The sequence below is a fragment of the Ambystoma mexicanum genome, chromosome 2p, assembly GCF_040938575.1.
Source record: "Ambystoma mexicanum isolate Mex_15411 chromosome 2p, UKY_AmexF1_1, whole genome shotgun sequence".
NCBI lineage: Eukaryota > Metazoa > Chordata > Amphibia > Caudata > Ambystomatidae > Ambystoma > Ambystoma mexicanum.
The window spans coordinates 1,052,463,519-1,052,481,470 of record NC_090923.1 but is presented as its reverse complement, the minus strand read 5'-3'; the positions used below and the strand labels follow the sequence as shown (position 1 = coordinate 1,052,481,470).

General features: G+C 44.8%; 1 protein-coding gene across 3 annotated transcripts in view; it reads right to left on the bottom strand.

Moving 5' to 3' along the window:
• Positions 1-11,323: 11,323 nt before the first annotated feature.
• SPDYC (speedy/RINGO cell cycle regulator family member C) overlaps positions 11,324-17,952 on the bottom strand; it is a 155,421-nt gene continuing 148,792 nt past the window's right edge. For 2 of the 3 annotated variants that reach the window (XM_069643071.1, XM_069643070.1), the window contains one exon: positions 11,324-11,679. In XM_069643071.1, the coding sequence (XP_069499172.1) occupies positions 11,618-11,679 (62 nt within the window). In that variant the 3' untranslated portion in view covers positions 11,324-11,617. The remainder of the gene's footprint in view (positions 11,680-17,952) is intronic. The other variant, XM_069643072.1, reaches the window with a different exon arrangement.

Here is a 17,952-nt window from a genome sequence, read left to right as displayed (position 1 = left end):
CCTTCAGCTCTGAGCTGTGCATAGTCAGCTCATGACACATTGCTGCCACTAAGGATTTTACTGAAGCTTTTGATCATGCCCAGGAAAGATCCAAGTAATCAAAGGGCAGGTCTAGTAATCTTGCCAGACATCTGGCACAAAGTCAGACTTTAACCATGAAAATCTTAGATCTCCTGCTCATTGCCTTACCAACACAGCTGAAACCAAGCCTGACTGCAGTGCCCAACACAATTCCTCCTTCCCATCAGTGAACCATACCCATTTCCCCTTCTGGGTGGTGTTCCGTTGCCTCAGCCAAGCAAGCCCATTCTTTATGGGTGGGGCTTTCAAAGGCACAGGTCCGTTGATGACCTTTAAGGCCATGCTGCTTGTGGCGAAAATCTTTTTTGGAAAGTGCATCATCTGGTCATACCCATCTGAGGCAAGGATGGGTAGGAACTGGTTTTCGTACCAGAAGTGGCAGCTTATCACAAGTCTGAGCAAGGTACATTGACAGCAAGTCAAGGTTTATGGATGCTAGTCTGTTTATCAAGCCTATGTACAGCTGGCACTGAGCAGGGTTTCTTCCACAGTGCAGCATGACAGAAGGACTGACTTTTTTGGTGGGGCCTTTATCCAAGATACCCGTCAAATTTACAGTGGGACCCCACTCAAGGGCTTCCGACACCTTAACCATGGTTTCTTGCAAGTGGCACTGGGATATGCGCATGGGTCAGGTTGCACAAACTCAATCTCTGGGTAGGCTACGAGTCCACTGGAAGCTTTCTGTAATGATGCAAACTCTTCTGTACTGTCTTCCTCTAGAAGAAACGCCTGCTGAATGTTCGAGTCAGAACAGCTTGAAGCCAAAAAGGTATTGTGCCTCCAAAGATCCTCTATGAAATCGTTGCAACAGGGGCGTATATCAACAGTCCCTTCGAAGGCACAGATTGTTATTTTATAAATGTTTTTATTTTAAATGGTGCAAAGGAGTCATGCGGTCAACTGCGAGGTAGACTTCACGCTCAGAGTCTTAGTGCACAGATGCCCTGCTGGCTTTATTGGGCAGTGTGTTATTTTGGGTCCAAGGTTGAGACAGTGTTCCCTTCCTTTTTAGACAGAATTACTTCTGCCGTGGCATATTTTGGTGGCAAACATACTAGTCAGTCAAATGCAGTGTTGTGCCTTCTCTTGGAGTTGCCGCTTCAAGGATATCCTACAGGGGTATGGGCGTGTGCTAGGCTTCTGATAACTAGTGTCCAAGAGCCAATTTCGATATCTTTCAATGCCTTTCATGTCATCAATTGGCACAAGCAACAGTCTGCTATATTGTAACCAATAGAGACGAGAGGCATATCCTCAGCAGAGCATCTGTCAGCAACAGTTTAGCATCACAACGCTCACATCTTTTAAAGCCAGATGTTTTCTGTGTATATTCTAGCAAGAAAGGAGATTTATTGAGCAAGTTAAAAAAAAAAAAAACAATTGGGATCTTTAGAGAAGGATGCGAGCATTGTCATGGGGCACAGTGCAATTGCCAGGTCCTGCCTTAAGGATAAAAAGCACTGAGGGACATTAGGGGGTGCTATGCAGGATTGGCATCAGTCAATAAGGTTTTTGCAATCTGCTTAAGCAGGAGAAATATATCCTAGATCAAGAATCTGTGGGAGGACAAACCCATTACAAACAGGCTTCCTGTGAATCATATGATCTAATGCGTCTCCCTGCCTTTATCCAGAGTGCCCCGGCTGCTAAAGCCTGAAGTTTAGACCACTCTAAAACAGCAGGGGATATCAGATTATTTAAGGGTGTAAAAAAATACACGAATAAAGGTATAAAGGCACAAACAGAGCACATTGATCTGTTCTTGGATGGTGGCCCTTGAGTCTCAACCAAGTCTTTAGCTTGCTGTCCCCTTCACAGAGGAGAAATATTCCTGCATACCAGTCTCTGTCCTGTCCAGTGGCAGTCCAGCACCGAAATGCTAGGCAATTCTCCTCTGAACAAGAATACCAACAGCAACCCCAGACACATGTTTTGGCTTAGTCGGGCCGAAGTGAGGCAGAGCAGTGCCTCCATGAACAGTGAGCAAGGGGTCCACGTCTTGATTCCCCTGGTAACTTAAGGTGAAACCTAAAGCTACTTAATATGCAAAATAGGGGGGAGAGGAGTCTGTGAAAGGGATAGTGAGCTAAAGACTTGGTTGAGATTCCCCTGGGGGCCATCCACCCAAGAACAGGACAGGTCAATGGGAGTGTTTGTGCTGGTAGTGTGACTCCCAGAACCCCGTTTTAAACTCTTAGATCTACCAAAAACCTTCAGCCGACTGAAAATGAAGTCTCAGACTAGACCGCAGAAATGTATTTCACTTGCAAAGTATTGCAACTGGACCTTCAACATGCCATTAAATAAACTGAATGTCCTGGTGGGCAAGTGCTTAGCCAAGCCACCTATCAGGTCAAAGAACCAATGACAGATGTGATAGCAATATAACAAGCTACACTATTTTGGCTTGCTACTAAAATGAAATTATTTCCAACACGACAAAAAGGGCACAGACGCACTAAGCATGTGAATCTATGAAAGAGAAAATGATTGAGAACATACATCCACCAATTCTAGCAGTATAGCAGGCTGGTGTGACCTGGTGGTTCCGACAAGCAATTGGGGCAGCTTGCCAGCTAACCATTAATGAATTCATGCATTTTAGGAGAGACTATTTCTACTCTGAAACAACTCATTCAAAGTTACTATGCCAGTTTTAAATCTGGCTTCAATTTAGTCTGAAGTTATTTTCCCCCTTCACATAAATGCAAGTGTCACTTGTTTCATAACATTACTTGCATATTTTCAGTATTTTGCGATTGTAATGGTCACCCCCTGCTGTGTACAAACACGTAAATTAGTCACCTTCAACTGCATCACTCATAAGGCTTACGGCTCTTCAACTCTAAAATATTAATTTTAGCCAGAAAGGCTGGTATTCTTAAAATACCAGTGCAGACACGCCCTGCCCCAGCTTCAGGTAGGCCAGTGGGCCTCTAATTGAAATGTTAAGCAAACCTGTATGAGGTCAGATAAGTAATTCACAATGATTCTAGGGCTACAAAGAGACCTCCGTCTCAAACGTCTAGAGCCATGCGAGGCCAAAAATACCTACAGATCACAAAGGCAGATTTTGCTGGAGACCAGAAGAAAATTAGGGTCAAATAAACCTGCTTTAGATAGAAAGCAAAGACTAGCCCCGAATAGAGCAACACAATTGGATCTTTTGAGGAGAGGGGCTTGACTTGTGCAGTTACCGGATAAGCACCCAAAATGGTTACATTCAGGCTAGTTAAATAAAGCACTTTAAAAGGAATCACCCGTCAAGACAAAGTGGCTGACAATGGACTGAAAGCTCCAAAGGCAGCATTAGGAGATAAGTCCACCATTCAAATAATCTTCTAAACAGCAGTTAGACCAAAAACCAAAAGGTAGTTTGTTACTCAGCAGGCATGTGGTGAGGCACAACCCATTAATACATAGAACGCTTGCCCTTTGTGGGGTTACTTTCTCCATTATCCCAGACTCTGAACCACTGCTCGAAACTTCTGGCGTCTGCCATCTCCAGGCCAGCCAGAGAGCTACACTGCATAATAATTTCAACTACAGAAAGAACCCAGGAGTCCTGGCTTGTTTAGTAATCAAGCCAACACTACAGTGACTATTGCGGGAAGGAAGCAAAGCTCTAATAGATAACGAGTAATTGTGGGGCTCACCCTGTCCTACCACTATGCTCCTTGGCGCCAAAGCAAGATGGCTGTGACCTGCTAGTTCAACATACCTCATGGGAGATTATCCGAGCATACTGAAAACTATGACCTATAGCGTAACCACCAAGAGACAAAAGCTCAGTTAGGTCAGAAGGAGTGCACAAAGAGCTGGGATGAGATGCCAATTCCCCCCGCCCACACCAATCCTCTAGTGCTAGAGTGCTGGAGGATACAAGCTTCTCCTGCATGAAGCAGTCTTCAGGTAGTTGTGTTGCATGCCAATTCTATGTCAAGACTGGAGGCTCCCATTATGCTTCTCTTTTATTAATATATAAATAGAAAGCTCAGCAGCAATGCACCTTACGGAAAGCACACGTATGCGTGCTAGACAAGGAGCAGGAAAAAACAAAGAATTTAGAAAAACATGATCAGTGTAAAAAACTCAATTTCCCATGGTGCTTCAGGAAAAGGTCCAGCAAAGGGTCACCAACGAATAACTGGCTGTCCATATAAACCGTAATGCAAATTATGTCACTTCCTCCTTCTTGCTGCGCACAGCAAAGATAAGTAAAACTATCTCTTAATAAAAATTCGAATTATATTTAATATATTTTAATAATTGTGAATATGTATTTACATATGATTAACTATTATCGGAATCTACGTTCCGCGGGTAGCATTATACTGCTTTTGCCTTTCAATTACGTTCGTTTGTCATACACGCGTAGCACTTTTCCTTGTTTTTCTGTCAGTTTGAGATCCTCCACGTCAGCTGGAGGATCTCTGCCAACTGACAGGAGCCCTCACATTCGCGAGCTGCCTGCCTCATTATTCACTGCTCCATGTGCGCGGCCCCCGGCTCGCCTCTTCGCTCCTACAGAGCTCGGGGAGGCCGCGCACGGAGAGCATTTCTCACGGTTGCTTCCCGCGACCGCCAGAGGGAGCCTCTGCTCGCGGAGTCCTTTTTTCTACAGCTAGCGCTCGCTTGTCATTTCATTTGCTTTTACAACAGATTTTTAAGGCGAGCGCCAGCTGCAGCTACGAGTCCTTTAGCAGATAGATATATAGAGATATATATAAAAACGGAAAGTGAACAAAGGAAGCCTCTGAGGTTAAGCTCCACAGAAGGATACTTTTGTTTTCAAGACAGCAAGGTTTGTGCTCCACACGTTCCTTGCTGAAACTAGATGGGCTGAGAGAAGTCTGTCTGTTGCCCACGAGAACATTTATATTTTAAAAAAACAGAAGGTGCATTTATATTTTGTTATGGCAGCTCAATACTTCCCTCAGGCAGACCAAGATTGGTCTGCTAATGAGGAGGAAGAAAAATACCAGATAGATGAGGTGGCAATGGCAGACAGCCTCAAAAAGGTGCTGGGCTCCTCAGTGGAGACCATCAAGAAGGCAGTATCTGAGATGCTCCTGCCATCCAGCAGCGCCTAGACAGTATGGAGGAGCATCTACAGGAGACCTCCCCACCAGGGAGAAAGAAAACCCATAAAAGAAAACACCTTATAGATGGGGGTTGGGGTGTACTCCGGCTCTCAGGAGCAAATACTCCATAACCATAAACCCCACCCCCCACCCGAGCCAGCCTACTCCTGCCACCGCTGCAGTCTCAGACGCCTTCTCCGGGCTGACAAAAAGCCTTCATGGACAGGAAGGACACCCCTTCCCTTGAAATATCCTCTTACCCCAAGGAAGACAACAGGGGTATTATATTAGACCCTCAAGCCCAGATGGATATCAACAGGGTACTGATGACGAAGCTAGAGGGGTCTATGATAACACCCCCTTTCATCCTCCGATGAGTATTCTCAAACTATAGGGTCGCGACCCTCTACCTCTGGGATTGCAGCAGTCCCCATCCCCAAGAAGGTAACGGAGGAACTGCCCACTTCGTGGGATTTTTACTGCAGAAAATCTTGTGCACCCCAGATCCTCTGACTGGGAACCTTCGTCCAGAACAACCAATTACATCATGAGCAGGCTTCGCAAGCCTCTGGATAAGGAAGTAAGGGCCAGATTAAAGGCAGAATGCCCCCGTCCGATATTCCTGGGAAAGTAGCCCTCACCCCAGAGCTAGACTCCAAGATGATCACATTTCTGGGAAAGAATGTGAAAGACCCGAGAAAGGGTATTGACTGCGCTTGGAGGTCCTGTCAGGACAGAGTCCTGGACATTACTGGTCCTCTAGCTAAAATTATGGACCTGGCTGAGGCGGTCATCGATTCCAGTGATCCCATCAATCCAGCGATCCTTTCAGGTTTGGCGCAAATAGCCCTCCTTCTACTGGGTAATGCCAGTTGCGCCATCTCGGCTGAATGCCGTAAGGGTATCCTATATAAAATTGACGGCAAGCTAACTGAGTTAGCAGATACAGAATCAGGAGCAGGAGCAGCAGCCCAAGGTCTGCTTTTCGGAGACCCATTCATGAAAAAAATGTCGAAGTTCGTCGGCACCTTTACGGCCTTGGATAAGGCTCAAGCCTCCTGCTACTAAGGTTTTCTCCAGGGCCGGACAAGGCAGAGGTCGCTCCTCCAGCCGCTTCGCCTTTGAGTGAAGACCTCAGCAGTACCGGGACCAATACAATTCTTGGCAAGACCGCTCAGACACTTTCTTCCCCTCAAGAGGGCGGGGAAGAGGTTGCGGATGGAGAAGAGGCGCAAGACATCCAGCCCAACAGCAAACTACAGGTCAGTGTATCCATAGCAGCGCCTGCGCCACAAACACCTATAGAGGGGAGATTAGCCCTTTTTGCACAGGCATGGGACTCCTTATCAGGAGATGCATGGGTCAGGGACCCAGCACGGCCTGCGCTTAAGAGTTTATCGCTCAACCTGTTCAGGCCGCTCGCCCTGCACCATTAGTTATGTCCATAGCGGACGAGGAAGCGTTAGACAGCGAAATACGCAGTCTACATCTAAAACAAGCAATTCGCCCCTGCTCAAGCCAACGCGGGTTCTTCAGCCCTATATTCTTGGTTCGCAGGAAGCAAAAAGTATGCCCAGTTATAAATCTGAGGGCGCTCAACGACTTCATGGTCTACCATCACTTCAAGATGGAAGGGATACACATGCTCAGGGACATCCTCAGGCCAAAAGACTGGCTCGTGCGCATGGACTTGAAGGACGCTTACCTAGCAGTTCCTATTCACCAGGCCCACGGAAACTCAGGTTTTCCTAGAAAAAAAACAAGACTGGGAGTGCACGAATTTACCTTTTGGGCTCTCCTCAGCACCTTGGGCCTTTACCAAACTTCTACGGCCCATAATAGCCCGATTGAGAGAACTGGGAGTCAGATTGATAGTCTATCTAGACGACATTATCTTCATGGCTCATTCTCAGGCCCTAGTAGAGCATCAGGCCAGAATAGCCATCGACCTACTACACAGTCTTGGTTTCCTCATAAACTGGGAGAAATCTGTACTCCATCTCAGAATCTAGAATTTCTCGGATTCCTGGTAGATACCTTGAACTCGCAACTTCATCTTCCCGTGGCCAAGATACACGAAGGGAGATCTGCAGACTTCTGCAGAGGGACCTCATCTCTTCGAGAGATGGCAAGAGGTCTCCTGTCTTCTTCCATTCAAGCCATTTTTCCCGGTCCTCTTCATTACAGAGAATTGCAAAGGCTCAAGGGTCAGCACCTGAGACGGAGCCTCTCCTACTCTCAACGTCTGACAGTCGACCTCCGTGCGCATGGCACTCAATTGGTGGCTCACTCACATCGAAGCCTGGAACGGCAGAGCCATTTTCGGATCCATCATAGAATCAGATGCCAGTCGTTCCGGTTGGGGAGCAAGATGCGGCTCTGTCGCCACAGGGAGGACCTGGTCACCTCAGGAGCTGGAAATGCATATAAACTGTCTGGAGCTCCTCGCAGGCTCATTCGCTGTGCGCTCCGTTGCCAGAAGCAAAGCGAGTTGTTGGATCTTACTGAAGGTGGCCAACATCTCCGCAGTACGGTACATCACCTGGGAGGGACCAGGTCAAGACCTCTAGCGGAGTTAGCCAAAGATTTTTGGCATTTCTGTTTGGAACACCGGATCTCAGTGACAGCGGAATATCTCCCAGGGCTAACAAATGTAGTGGCGGACTGGTACACAGGTCACTCCACAGATTTCAGCGACTGGAGGCTCAGAGAAGTCTTTCTCCGCCTCCAGCGAACATGGGGCCCCATGTCCGTAGATCTCTTTGCATCCCGTCTCAACACCCAGCTACCCATCTTTTACAGCTGTAGACCGGATCCAGCAGCAGCTGCGCCAGATGTATCCCTACAGCAGTGGACCCATGGGATTCATTATGCCTCCCCCTCCACCCCCCCTCCCATTTACAATGATAGCGAGGACCCTGGTGAAAGCCCGTCAGGAGCATATGGACCTGGTCCTCATAGCCCCGGTCTGGACCTATCAGACCTGGTATCCAGTTCTTCTGGAACCTTCTTCGGATTTTCCAATCCTTCTACCCCAATTTCCAGATCTCCTTCTGGATCTGTCAGGGCAGTGTCACCCTTCTCCTCAACGGATCACTGAACCTAGCAGCCTGGAGGATTTCAGGTCAAGGTGGAGGATTCCCGGCATATCAGCCATGGCAGTCAACCTCATTGAGAAAATCTGGGCCCCTGATACCCTCAAGAGGTATTCTAACTCCTGGAGCAACTGGTGCTGAGGAACGGTTCACATCCAGTTTCAGCACCTATAGAGGAATGCCTAAATTTCCTGGCATCGTTAGTTGAAAGAGGTATCGCCTATAGGACAGTTAACGCCTACCGCTCAGCTATTTCTGCCGGGTATGACCTCATTCGGGGGCTTCCAGCTGGAGAGCATCAGCTCGTCTGCAGACTGCTTAAAGGAATCAGACTTACAATTCCGCCCCGTCCACTATAATAAGCTTTGGGACGTCAACAAGATTCTGAATCTTTCTGTCATGGCCGCATAACAAGGACCTGTCCCGGACTGCTTTGTCAGGCAAACTTACTACGCTACTATGACGTCAGATACCCTCCTGCAGGAGACCAAGCAGAGCTCTCGATCTGGCGGGCGGGCCCCCTGCATTTCGGGGCCCACTCCGAGAGGAGCTATGGCTTCTAAAGCCTTTCAGGTCGGAGAACGCCTAGAAGATATCATGAGAATGGCGGATTGGTCTGGTGAATCAATATTCAAGGAATTCTACCTGAAACTGCTAGAACAACCAGCATCTATTGTGGTAAGCTTTAAACCAGCATAATGGGAGCCTACGGTCTTGACATAGAATAAAGATTTTCCATAATAACTTACTAGAAAGTCTTGATTCTATTAAAGGAACAGAGGTGAGCATTATCCTGCCCAGCAAGAGAAATAACAGCGCTAATCACCTTGGGTAATTGTGTGACTTGTTTGGGAAGGTTACTGCTTATTGGACTGACTCAAGTTAAAACACCATTTCTCTCCCACCCCCGTAAGGGGAACTAGGGTTCGCTAATGTATAAATTAATTTCTCTTCCCTGACAGCGGCTACAAACAAGCCCTCCTGATCGCCTAATCAGCTCTGCTTCGACAACCTCAGTTAGTTCTTTTCACCGTCTTTCTTCTTGACCAGCCAAGTTCGCAGCTACGAAAGAGGAAGTGACATAATTTGCATGACTGTTTATATGGACAGCCAGTTATTCATTGGGGGACTAGGTCACATGTTGGTGACCCTTTGCTGGACCCTTTCCTGAAGCAACATGGGAAATGGAGTTCTCAGATTTACACTGTTTTGTTCATGTTTTTCGAAGTTTTGTGTTTTCATGCACCTTTTGTCTACAACGCATACCTGCGCTTTCAGTAAGGTGCATTAACACTTGCTGCTGAGCTTTCTATTTATATATTAATAAAATAAAGGGAAGCATAATGCTCGCCTCCATGTCTTTAATAAAATCAATACTCTATTAAGTTATGGAAAATCTTTATTGTTCCAAATTAATGATTTTGGGCTTAGGTTCCTGCCCTCATGGGATTAGACTTTCAGACAAAGCCTAGCTAGGCTTGGCATGAACGGGTCTGGCAGAAGAAGTACAATCGGAGTAGATCTGATACCACTATGCAAGAATAAGGATCATCCACACAAAGACTTACTCTGTCCCAAAAGACATTACAATAGCTACTTTAAGCATGAAGGTGAATTCAAAGGGCCTTCCCTCAGGAGTACAGCACACCCTTTAGGCAGACCTAACCAACGTAGTTGGAATTGGAAAATGTTGTGCTTGCGCCATTGGACTACTTATAAACCAACACCCTCCAAGCAGAAGAGGGTCCGTATGAATGAGCTGCAGCACACTGCTACACCCAGCTTGATATACATCTATCTACAAGTTATGCATGAGGGACACATGCAGTGAATGGTGGTACTCCTATTACTGATAGTAGAGTGTGAACTTCAAGGATGCAATCATTGTACATGGTCTAAGTGCGTGAACCGTTATATAAAAGACTATTGTCGGAGATCAAAATGGCTGGAAGCAATTAAGTGCCTGCTTGTAGCCTAGAAGAGTCGGGTGCGTGACAAGGCAGCAGGAGCTTTGATTCCCCGGCCACTTGTCACCATACAAACATACCCATAGAGTGATAAACAATGGTCAGGAACGTGCATAAACCGTAATGACATTAAAGCAAACGGGGCAAAAAAAAAACACACACACACATACACACACACACTAGTTCACAGGTTACTCACACCACCCACTCTAGTTTCCTCAGACACTCCTGGAGGCAAGCAGGACACCCAACAGCTGCCTTCAGATCCTGGGTTTCAAAACTTTTTCATCCCTGTAATGAGTCAACTACTGCAAATTGCTTGTAGAATGTATGTTCGCACCCAGCCTGCTGCATAGGCTGTATTAAAAATGAAAATTTGCAAGAAAGGAAATGCAGAAAAACATAAGGACACCATTGGACAAAAGATGCAATCCTCTGGACTAGAACCTGGTCAACAAACTGGTGCATGTTCATACAGGCAACGTTGGAGCAGCCACATACGCATGTTTGACCACATTGATGCATCAATGGCAAAAACATACCAGTAATTGTTTTGTAGTTTTTCAGATGCTCATGCCTGGAGAAAAGGGACATGTAGAAGCAATTACACATGGGACAATCATACTCCTTTCGGTTCCTTACTCTATACAACCACCGCCCATGCTCAGTTGAGGTACATTTGCTGGGCTAGGCACAGATGAGGGCTGGCATTCTGGAAACTGGTGGGCATTTGTAACATTGCCAGCAAATCATTCGCATTCAGGTTTGAAGAAAGGGGCACGTTTGGTTCCCCCCCTTTCCATTATAGGGGGAAACGGGGTGGGGCACTATGTAGTTCAATCACGACAATGGTGGTGCATACTACTTACTAGAAGGGCTCTATGGCACTCCGGCATATGGGAATGAACATGTGCCTGGGTTGCAAGTTAGTATAAGTTACCAGACATCTGAAAGGCGTTTCAACCAAAGAGGACAGAACGACACCCACGCAGGACTGAACAAATGGAAAATTGTGTACAATGCAGGACTTTGAAGTCCGGTTGGAACAATTTCACAGGACATCCCCATGCAATCCTGATATAGAACTACACAGTTGAATGTTCCTGGATGTTTTATTCACAGCCTTCCCATCCAATACAATATCAAAATATACATTTTCTATACACGGGAAGCAAAATAAGTGACACCAATAAACAATTTTAAATATTTAAACAATAACTTAGATAGCTTTGTACAATTGCTGAATCGCCCTTACATAAGAGCAAACTATATAAAGTGCTTTCAATTCCGGGTCTCGTATACAGTGAACGCGTGCGAAGTCCATGCCGCTTTGCACTGCAGTGTGTAGCGTGGCTCCTAGTTCCAGAATCCAAGGCTTTAGGAGTTCCTACAGGGGCCATTCTATGGCTGTGCCTCCAGGCTCAAGTCCAACCAATGGTTCTTGCAGAACTGGAAGGGAAAAGACAGGCTTTAGTTACGGAACACATTTTAATCGGATATGTTCACACAGGTGGTCTGGAATCAGCCCATACATAGCCCTATTAATGCAGTTTTTATTCCTGCATGAACAGAAACGGCTGCTACTAGTACACGTTACGGTTTGGTTTATTATTATAAATGGTACTTTAGGCACGATTTACTAACAGCTGTGCAGTTAAGTAACCGATTGGGGGAAGGACAATGGGAGCAGATCAGGTGCATTTGAAAACATTCAAGAAAGTGAGCCTTAAAAATACAGGTAGTCATTTTTACCTGCATGCCTGGTCCTCAACTAAAATGGTTCTGATCTTTACAGCGAGTATGCATGTAGTGCACAATTTAAGAGGATGTGAAAAGGGTACATGCCTTGTTAAAATTATCATTCCACCGCCAGGTTTTTTTTTGGGGGACTCGATGCCCCCCCCCCCCTCCCAGTTATTTTACTACCTATTGCCCACAGACGGTCCCCCACCTAACATCCCTTTAGCCCGTACCCCATATTGTCCAGTGAGTTTTCTGCCACAAATCAGCAAAAAAAAAAACTGCCGATGACATTTGCTAGTTGCACACAAATCCAAAATGTACACGCACCCTACAGTTTGAGCTTCACACAAAGTTCTAATGCACATCCAGGATTTAGGTGCCAAATGCACCAAGCTAAATATGCGACCACCACAGCCTGAATTAGCTATGCTTTTTCATACAGGTTTACACAACGCCAAACCGCAACAAAACCTCCATAATACCCCAATCACAGGTCAAAACAAAAATGCATGCTCATCCACAAAAACCTATCTCGGAACCAGTCCTATGTAAGCAGCTGGGAAAAAGGCCATCATGACATTTGCAAAGAATCGGATAGTGTTATCCCTGGGGGCCACACACTAAACTGGCAGCCCAAGCTTCTCACATGCCAGTCACAAAAAAAGCCAGCGTCAGTGTATTTTGCATTGCATGTATTACTTGTTAGACTAAGTTAGCTCCACAACAGGTAATCACGGCGGCAGCAGTCACTTTAACCTTAAAGCTGAACAAGCACAATGGCATTGCTAATTTAATGAATGTTCCCCACAAAAGGCATAGGCAGCCTTAGGAAAAGCAGTGTGCGAAATTGCGTGGCGGTGGGAGCCATTTACCTCCTGCTTGTAATCTAAAAGATCCTGGTTTGCTCGAGACCAACAGCAACCATGGGCTACTTTTGGCTCCCCAGGACAACTGATGCTTAACACCATGTATATTTAACTATGCGTTTGGGACAATCTAACCATTAGACCACATCTATATAAAACATTTAAAGTAATGAATAAGCGACAAAATGATAGGTTTGCATTGTATGTGGCGATTAGACGTGCAGAATGCTATGGACCAACTCCTCCAGTGGTGGTCACTGGTTAATACAGGATACCCAAGGGCTGCCGGTAGCTCCTGCTTATCCAATCTGAATTTCAAACCCTGCATAAGTCTCCCACACATTGAGCTGGGTTCCACTGAACCCCAATCCAAGACTGCATTTATACTGCTAAAACCATGTCCTTAGTAGGTGATCAGGTTATGTATTCCCCTGCCTGTACAGGACATTAAACCTAAGAGTAGTTTAAATTTAGTGAAGAATATAAAAGCGGAGGTACCAAGGTAATGGAAGCTGGATTGTAGGTCAGCGAGTCGCCCCAGCTCAGTTCTCCATTGATGAGGATCCTTGGCGTTTAGACCTTTTGCTTTTAAGTAAAACCCCTATTCACCCTCCCGATTGAAAAGGGTTCATTCAGGGCATCGCAACATTTTTTTCAGAGTTCTACTTCAGGTGGCTGCTCACGTTTTTTGGGGGCAGAGCACAAGGATAGAATGGTTTTAGACGTCATAACACCCAATCTGCCCCGATGGACACACTGTTTATTTCAGAGGTGCCACAAAAGGCATCAGTACTGCAATTGTTCCCACCTTTCGGTAAGTGGTTGAGGGTCGTCACTGTGGTCTGTAAAGCAATCTTTAATTACTACTTGTGAATTTGTCGAGACTGGCCTAGAAATAGGGAATGCAGCAGTTTCTAAACTAGTATTTGTAAAAGGCCTTGCACATGCTGCTACAGTACAAGGAATAACCCCAGAACATTATTGAAATGCTCTTGGTAAAGCCAATAAGTAAATTAAATCCAAGATACCAATACAACCCACAGACAATTAACTGCATGTTTCAAAACTCGGCACAACCGGATGAAGCTGATAAGGAGCGTGCTGGATGGGTTTAGAACTGCTCTTATCAACTTAAACTCCAGACAAGGCAGCAGGCTAGTGACATTCGCAGGTGTAAGCAGTGTTCGAGAGAAGTGGGAGTATTTGTACTTTATTTTTCAAAGTTGAGTAAAACGATTATTTAGAGAGTAAAAAAGTCCTGTTTGCACCGTTTTGCAGATAAATATTTTTTTACCTGAATATCTGCGAAGTAGTATCTGTCACAACATTTCCAAGTTATTCATGCACATTTAAATTTGACCTATCCCATAATTATACTAATGTGTGTTACGGGTAATACTGATCTACAAATATCCATGCACCCGTTTAGGTGAAAGCAGGGGGGACAAGCTCATTTGTCATTTAACTTTATTGGGAGTATTTTTTACTGCCCATTTTTAGGGAGTGCCTTTTTTTGGTAGTAAAAGTGGCTGATACAGCGCCAACACAAATTAAAACTATAGCCCACGAAAGGAAAATGTATAGTAGCTTTTGAATAGTGTTGTCACAAAGTACCAGTTTATTTTAAGGGTGCTGCATTACATGTGTTGCTGGCAAACAGTCCCAAATGCTCCAGTAAGGCCTTCCAGGCTCATACATCATTTAGTCACCAAATGTAATTTGCTGCCTTGATATCAAGTTGCTGCCCTTCTAGGTCATGCACAACATCAAACCCCAAAGTCATGCCATTCAATCTTTTATGCATGGTTTACCGAACTTCAAGGTACAGCCCCAGGTACCTTTGCTGCCATCTACCAAATGCAGCCTCAAATGCTTCAGTAAAACCATACAATGCCTCCTACATGAACAGTACAATTGGTCTTCTGTGGTGTTTTATGCTAGATCCATGCGGCTTTGTACCCTCCTGAGATTTCAAAGGGAAGCTCTCCCCAGCTAAGAGGCAAGCACTTTGAAGCCATCCACCGGGACACAGATGGTAACACGAGTGGCACTGTAAAGCCTCAAAAAGTAATCTGTTAAATTTTTATTTTTTTATTTTTTATTTAAACAGATTGTATGGTTTCCATATTTGAAACCTTTAACCTGATCGTGTCCATTCTTCCATGATGTGTCTTCAGTTTGATGTACAGTATCCTGATAGCAGAGCTTGGTAACACCTTATTGTGCCTGGGTCATGTTGATCACCTCTAGTTTCTTGAGAGTTAGAATCACTAGTCTGAGGAGTGCCAATGTTATTTTCATTTTTTCTCCTTCTACAAGAGTCTTCCACTACTCATCAACATTCCTTGTCATGTGACTTCTAATGATGTCCCCCAAGCACTGCTCTCGCTCTTTCCTTAAACCAGTACACTGTAGTGTGAGATGTTTGAGATTCTATCTCTCCTTTTATTTTACACATTCTGCAGCTTTCACAGATATCCAACCTTTTTCTTCTTTGTAATATTTCTCCCGTTGGTAAAATGTTCAATCTGAATCTCAGAAAAAGGTCTCGGAAGTACCAGTTAGGGAATACAGTCAGATAACTCTGGATCTGATAGTTTTCGTGGTTGAGCCCAGAAGTTTTCATAACCTTTGTATTTGCGGTGGTCTTCTTGGGTTTCGATCCAATCTGCCATGTATAGTTTTTTTAGTTTTGTCTGGGTTGATCTATAAGTCATCCTCTGACTCGCTGAGGTACACTAGGATCCCTCGACATGTCTTTTGCCAGTCTATTAAGATTATGTCAGATTGGTCTTTTAGGGCTTTTATCAACACCCCAAATCCTCCCGTGGTGTTTTCTTCAATCTGTTAAATGCAAAGTGGAGTTTCAAACGCAACTACAGCAGTTAGTTCCTTGTTTGCGGCACTGGCCCCATTTGGCCCTTAAATGCATGGTATTCCAATAATTTTCTAGAAATGGACGTAGCCCAACTACTTAAACAAAAATAAAAATCACTATTTTTGGTTGGTTACTGGCTCAGAGAGCTTTACACTTTGGCACATTTATTTCTCAATTATTCCTAGTGCAGGTACTTATAAATCACCCTACAAAAACATGAATTAAGTCATGCAGTACAACCACTTTCCAGTTGAAAGCTAGTCACAAAAGAACCTATCCAAACAGGGCATTAATAAGAATTCACATTTTGCATTTTACTCCACTCTTCTCAAAAGTATGATCATTGGTGATGTTAGTCGTGGGACAACTAGTAAACTGCCAACTGTATGACCACCAGTTTCATCCAATGGACTTTCCCTGTGGAATTTCTCAAGGCAACGTCACAATAGTTTGGGCAATGTAAGTGATATGTATAAACTAGCAAGGTATGTTGGATTTAGTTTAATGTTGTTGCCAGTTATACTAGTCAAACCTAAGCCATTCTCCTCTTCAGGTCTCGATGCAAAGAGCATACCAATTTATTTGCCCAGAGTCCATTATCACTCACTGTTTAGTGCAATTTGAGGCCCGACTTCATGTATTCTGAACTCCATTTGTCTGTTTAAAATGCATCATCTGGCACAAGCAGTGATAACGATGAAACCTCATGATTTGTTATGTAAACAATAAACACATGGACTTGAACCTCCTCCCCCCTTATTACAATGGAGATGAGGGTTTTCGTGGCCATTTATTTTGTTGCAGTGATCAATTCAGCCCCAAAGAAAAAAGTGAAAATTTTGGCCCACTAGAACAGGCTTCTCAGTAGCCCTGAATTAAATACCGTGACCTAGAGACAACGTCCACATCCTGAAGCTAGGTTTCTACAGGAAGTGGGGAGACTGGTGTGCTTACATACAGGGCAACATAAGCAAATGGATTCAATCATTGTTTGCTGGACAACGATCATTCTATGAATTTCTACCCTCCTCACACCCACAGCCTTCAAAGTGAACAAGGTAAATTGTAAGTTCAGAAAATGTCCTTTACTTGTGCCACTACATTAGGGATGACTGAAAATTGCCAGTAACTGGAGGACTCTGAATTTCGGCAGTATTTAGCGTAAAAAGAAAGTGCAAAGTAAAAAGGTGGTGGGCATAAATCAACGAGCAATCACATATGCTGCACAGTGAGCCATCTAAAACGTTTATGGTTTGGGTAGGAAAGGACTACCAAACACTAACAAAAGTAATGTTCAGTATCGCACAATCGTCTCACAAGCCATATGCAGTTTTTGCATTTTGTCCCAGGCAGACCATCTAGTTAGATGTAGTTTAAGAATACATGTGGCAAAGGGTTTTCCTGTTTGGAGGTGCAATTCTGGGGAATTTGAAGGGGTGGCGGTTAGTGCACACGCGCTAGAAGCCACATGCAGCAACCATCAAGGCACTAGTCAGCAAATCTGGTATTTCACACTTATTCAAAATTCATTTATTTAGCATAATACACATATCCCAGCCATGGTTAGACTCACAGGTCATTGAATCTAACCTGTTGATGGGGAGGACCCATTTTAAGCAGAGCAATGCAGAGTGCACCAGAGAAACCCCAGTTACCATCAGTGCATGAAATCAGAAAGCTCCATGGACAGGAACTTTCCAAGGAAACCACCTCCAATATTTGGGACATGCGTCTGTAGTCTGCCGCCTACCCACTACTCCAAAGAAATTTAATGAGGATCCCCAGAATGAATCTTAAAGGATGGTTGGGTTTAGGCTGGTTCTGCCATTGAAACAATATAAACTAGCTGTGCGTTCTGCTCAAAGAGCAAGCAGTTGACAATCCCCTCCGCCCCCCAACACTCCACCACACCTCAACGATTGGTGGAAGCAGGCCAGTCTAATACAGATAAGTCATGTAGTATCACATTAGTATCACGTATCTGACCTTGACATGAATATATGGATAGCCCATCATAAGGCTAAGTGGCACAACAGACCACCTCAAGACTTGGAGTAACTATTGTTAGGGTAGCAGGTGGCACAAAGTCTGCATGCAAGAGGCATAGCTTCAAACTGATTCCCCCAAGGTGAAAAAGACATGTAGCAGACACAGATAAAGTGCGAAGGAGGAAGTAGTACAAAAAGAAAAAGCAGCTACAAAACAGTTTTAGATCCTGGCTCCTTTCATAAAATA